This window comes from Cicer arietinum, chromosome 7 (genome assembly GCF_000331145.2).
Source record: "Cicer arietinum cultivar CDC Frontier isolate Library 1 chromosome 7, Cicar.CDCFrontier_v2.0, whole genome shotgun sequence".
Classification (NCBI taxonomy): domain Eukaryota; kingdom Viridiplantae; phylum Streptophyta; class Magnoliopsida; order Fabales; family Fabaceae; genus Cicer; species Cicer arietinum.
In genome coordinates this window covers 40,892,002-40,897,138 of record NC_021166.2, presented here as the reverse complement: position 1 = coordinate 40,897,138, position 5,137 = coordinate 40,892,002, and the positions used below count along the sequence as shown (strand labels likewise).

The 5,137-nt window shown below is 30.9% G+C and overlaps 1 protein-coding gene across 1 annotated transcript; it reads right to left on the bottom strand.

Moving 5' to 3' along the window:
• Window positions 1–315: 315 nt before the first annotated feature.
• Window positions 316–2,466, bottom strand: LOC101502234 (uncharacterized). The gene is made up of 2 exons (XM_012712163.3): window positions 2,228–2,466; window positions 316–1,901 (listed from the first exon to the last, which is right to left on the bottom strand). The coding sequence occupies exons 1-2, from the start codon at window positions 2,361–2,363 to the stop codon at window positions 511–513; spliced, it is 1,527 nt and encodes a 508-aa protein (XP_012567617.1). The 5' UTR covers window positions 2,364–2,466; the 3' UTR covers window positions 316–510.
• Window positions 2,467–5,137: the final 2,671 nt, after the last annotated feature.

Here is a 5,137-nt window from a genome sequence, read left to right as displayed (position 1 = left end):
ATATATATAAAAATGAAAAGCAACCTTGAGTCAATTAATTCATCTGTTTATTGTTAGTGTGTCTGTTATGGAAAATTATCTCTGCTAAACAACAAAAATTAACATTGTTTTGACCAAGTGACATTTTTTTTTTCATTTTTATTATTGTTCAACATTAAATATGATCCCGGGATATCAGTCTTGGCTTTGAAAATTGCTTCAAAAATTAAGAATTTTTATTATAACATATACATTGGGACTATGGATTTGGGATAATACAACCATAGGTAATTTTTTTCTCTTTTTTTGAAAAATCTTTATGTGATCCAGAAGGTCTGAGATAAAATATTATAACAATTTATCTATATAATCAATTAAGCTTACAACTTTATATTTGCTTTTAGGATAAAGTGGAAATTAAGAATCATGGATGAAGATGTACTTAAGCCACCATTATTTATGATTCATTATTTCTTCATTTACAAGTGTGAGAAAGGATTGAGTATAGAACTAGTTAATTATAGTTCTCTCTCAAGAGGAAAACCTATATGATACATAGGCTCCAAATGCTGCAATCACTAGAACTGCAGCACCTATATTTTCAACTAAATGTCTCTCTTCACCCCTCCATTTCCCGTCTGCAATTCTTGTTATAAACTGAGAAGAAGCAGCAGCTATTTTTCTGATTCCATTCTTCCCTTCTTCATTAAGAGAAGTTCCGCAGCCAGATGATTCCTTTTCATTTTCTGGAGGAAAAAGTTGTGTATTTTCAATTTCCTTTTCTGTTAAATTATGATTCTTCACATCTTTTATAGTCTTGCTTGACTCATAAGGCATCTCATTTTTCTCATTAACTTCCTTCTTTGTGGATGTTGGTTTTGACTCCAATTCCTCTTGACCCTTTTCAAGCTTCTCTTCTATTTGAGATTTGGTTTTCTCTATGGTTGTTGGTTTTGGCTGAAATTCCTCTTGACCCTTTTGAGACTTTTTATTTGTTAGTGTATTGATATTCTCTATGGTTGTTGTTTTTGGTTTCAATTCCTCTTGACCCTTTTCAAGCTTCTCATCTATTGGAGTTTTGGTTTTCTCTATGGTTGTTGGTTTTGGCTGAAATTCCTCTTGACCCTTTTGAGACTTTTCATTTGTTAGTGTATTGATTTTCTCTATGGTTGTTGTTTTTGGTTGAAATTCCTCTTGAACCCTTTCAAGCTTCTCATCTATTTGAGTTTTAGTTTTCTCTATGGTTGTTGGTTTTGGCTGAAACTCCTCTTGACCCTTTTGAGACTTTTCATTTGTTAGTGTATTGGTTTTCTCTATGGTTGTTGTTTTTGGTTTAAATTCCTCTTGACCCTTTTCAAGCTTCTCATCTATTTCAGTTTTGGTTTCTTCTATTGTTGTTGATTTTGGCTGATATTCCTCTTGGCCATTTTGAGGCTTTTCATCTATTTGTGTTTTGGTTTTCTCAATGACTGTTGGTTTTGGCTCAAATTCATGTTGATCCTTTTGAGGATTATTATTATTATTGCTAATTGTATCTTGAGGAATTTGAGATAATGTGTCATCATGAGTAACATTTTGTGTCTTTTTCTCAAAGCTTTGAGTTTGAGGTGAATCACTTTTCATGTTGTCTTCTGCTTGGAGTTTTTCAGGTTTTGCTTCAGATAAAGCTTTATTATTTGAAAGATCTTGTGGACTTTGTTCCACTTGTTGCTGTGATTGTGAAATGAGCTTTTTTTGTATTTTAAGGATCAGTGTTCCTTGTTCAAAATTGGCTTCAAGTGTCTCTGCCTCACTATTTTCTGGTACTGGATATGTTTGGTCAAATCTTCTCCATTTGTTTCCTTGAATTGGTCGTTCACCTGTAATCTTCACCATTCGTGATGAATCTAACAATGTAATCTTTATACGATCCTTTGTAAAACCTACAAAATCAAAACAAAAAGGTCAATTTTTCTCATTAAATAAAATAATATTATCACTCTGTTAGTAAAATAGGGGAAAAATATTGCAAATGAAATTCTAAGATAATAAAAAAAATGTTACTTTATTTATTTATTTATTTTAAATTAAGGCCTATATAATGACTGTGTAAATTATTTTATACACAACCCTTCAATGAGATCTTGCCCGAATGGCGGTCTAGAAAATTACATTGTAAGTGCATAATAGTTAGATTAATTCTAAATTTAAAATATAATTTTGACAAAAATACACACATTTATATATATATATATAAATAAGTACGTACCAGGAAGATAAACATGCAGAAGATAAGTTTGAGGAGTTTCTTTCGTTTCTGATCTAGGCTCTACAGTCTCATAAACACGGCGAACTAGTGATCGCAAATTGGAAATTTTAGATGAAAATTGTGGATTGGAAGACATAACTTTTATTTTTTTTCTTTCTATTTACTATATATTATCTTTGTACCTCACAAAATTAATTGTGATTATATAAATGTTTGGATTTAGGAGACTTGTTGGTTATATGTTACAATGTATCTTTGTATATTTATATGACTTGTTGGTTAAATGGTTTCCTTGTCATGTAGATTATTCTTTATTGTCTTTTGGATTTTTAATGCAACTAGGTTAGGTATTCCCTTTCACTTGATGTGGTGAAATTATGTATAAGGTATAACTTCTTTGCCCAAGTAACTAATTGTTCTCCAGAAAGTAATTGTTCTTTGTTTTGCCCAAATACATGGATATTCATTTTGTTCCCAAATAATCGTAGATTGATATATTTTTATTAGTTTTGTCAATTTTGACAACTCTATTTCTTACTGTTCACAATTTTATCCTCCATAACGTTTTTAAAACTATAATAATATAAAAAAGAGTAGTATAAATTAAGGATAATCTAATCTAATAAAAAAAAATTCACATTCCAAGTTTAATAAAGTGCAACCAAATCAGCAACAATGATCCATAATTTAGTGGCCAAATTCAACTTATTGCACTAAGAGTGCAATGAGGTTACCTATATATATCATGCCCAAAAAATTAACACCTAGAATATTGAAATCAATCACAATTTAAGCAAACAAAGAAATTCAATGAAAAAACATGCAAAAATGACAATATGTTTAATTTTTATTTTTATTTATAAAAAAAAACAAGACTTAGTTGTAGTTTTAGTCCTCCTATTTTACTAATTCACGAAATCGGCCTCTCTATTTTAAAATATGATAGTTTGGTCTCTCATTCTAATTTTTTAACTAAAAAATGGCAATGTAATGTGCTTTAAATTATTTAGCATATGATACGATGATGTTGAATGATTAACGCCCATGAAATCATAATAAAACCCACTAAAATCTTAACTTTAAACTTCATAAATGTTTCTTTTTCGTATTTTAATTAATGCAATATAAATAACTAATGTCTCTAGAGGGTTCTATATCATTAAATTGTATGCTACGTCATTTAAAATTTATCAAATCATTATTTTTTTAGTTCAAAAATATAATGAAGGGATCAAAACTATCGAGTTTTAAAATAGACGGACCGAAATGAAAATTAAACCAAGAAACAAAAACAATACTAACAAAATAATTAAAATCTAAAAAGTTTCCCTCACTTAAATCTCACGTAGTTCTCAATAAAAACATTAAGTTTAAAATAAGAGTAAGGAAAGAAAACTTCATCGTAGAGCTATGTCACATGAAATAGGTTTGATAAACAATAACATGGGATATATAATGCTGGCTTGCAGAAGCTTGGTCACCTTCTTCTTCACAATATCTAAAATCAAGGGTTACATATGCATCAATCATATTAGTGAAAATATCCAGAGTTGCAATCATCTAGTTAGTAATGTTAGAATAAATATCATTGCTATGTAAAGAAGCTTCAAACTTAACAAACTTAACACATACATAACATTAGTGAATATTAGTGCAAGTGTGATAGGTTTGCGGATCATCAAAGTCAAATAAGAAAGCATCATCAACCAAGTCATCAAGTAATTCTATTTCGAAGAGAATGTTCTTCCATAAGGTCTTTCATAGAATCAAATATGTTCAATTTAATAATGTTATCTCCAAACTCCATAGAGTGTGTCTCAGCATGAACATTAATTTTTGTTTTTACAATTTCCAACACTGTCATGCGTAGAATCATAGGTGTCCTACTAGACTTCGAATCTCCCTCCATGTTAGATTGTAAATCTTTGCAGGAAAAATTATATTATTAACTATAACTATTACATCCTCACCAAGTCCAACAAGGATGGTATTACTTCTATTTGCTAACTAAATAAGAACACTAGGTTTATGCAAAGAACCAAGAGCAAGAGAGTTAAAAATATATGTAGACATAACATTAATAGAATCACCTAAATCAAGCATAACATTATCAAATTTACCAATGGTGCATGGGATAGTAAAAATTATAGGAACTTGGAAATTTGGGTCATGAATCTGTAGGGTGTCTTGCAGAAGTACAAATTGTGAATCAGGAAATAATGTTAATTTGTAATTATATTTATCAGATTTCCAAAAATAAGTTAGACAAATCAAGATTTGATTTGATCTCCTTAAATTTGTAATTATGAGATGTAAATGTGGTCACAATTATATATACGGAGAAATATCAAAGCAAGAAGGACATAAAACCCTAATTTGTGACATGAAAATTGAATTATGCCAAAAAGAAATACCCAGCAAAATTGAACCAGGTCGTGAGCAAAAGAATAGGCTGTAAGCAAAAAAAATCACTCAACATAATGACCCTATTCACGATCAGGCACGAAATTGACGACGACCACGATCAAGCAAGTGAGCAGCAACAGCGAGAAGCAATAACAAGCAAGAATGACGATCAACAAATCCTGAATCACGATCGAGCAGCAGCGAGAAACAACCCAGAAGCACAATCTCAACACCGAAAAATTGTGAAAGATAATCACGAATCGCGAATATGAAACCAAAAGTCGAACAAGCAACCACAGACAGCTATGATTGAGAGTTCGCAACGTAATCACGAAACAAGCAAGGACCAAGAATGAAACGAACGATTTCAAGAGCGACCCATTGGGGTGTCGCTGAAAAAAGCCGAGATTAACTAAGAGCTCACAGGTTTGATCGAACCTGCTAATACCATGTCTCATGATGTTGTCACTTCTGAACCTGTTGCATATGCTGCTCAGAGGCGAA

Coding starts and splice junctions, on each gene's coding strand:
- LOC101502234 (XM_012712163.3), bottom strand. CDS start 2,363: ATGTCTTCCAATCCACAATTTTCATCTAAAATTTCCAATTTGCGATCA. Junction 1,902..2,227: donor TCTGCATGTTTATCTTCCTG/GTACGTACTTAT, acceptor TTGATTTTGTAG/GTTTTACAAAGGATCGTATA.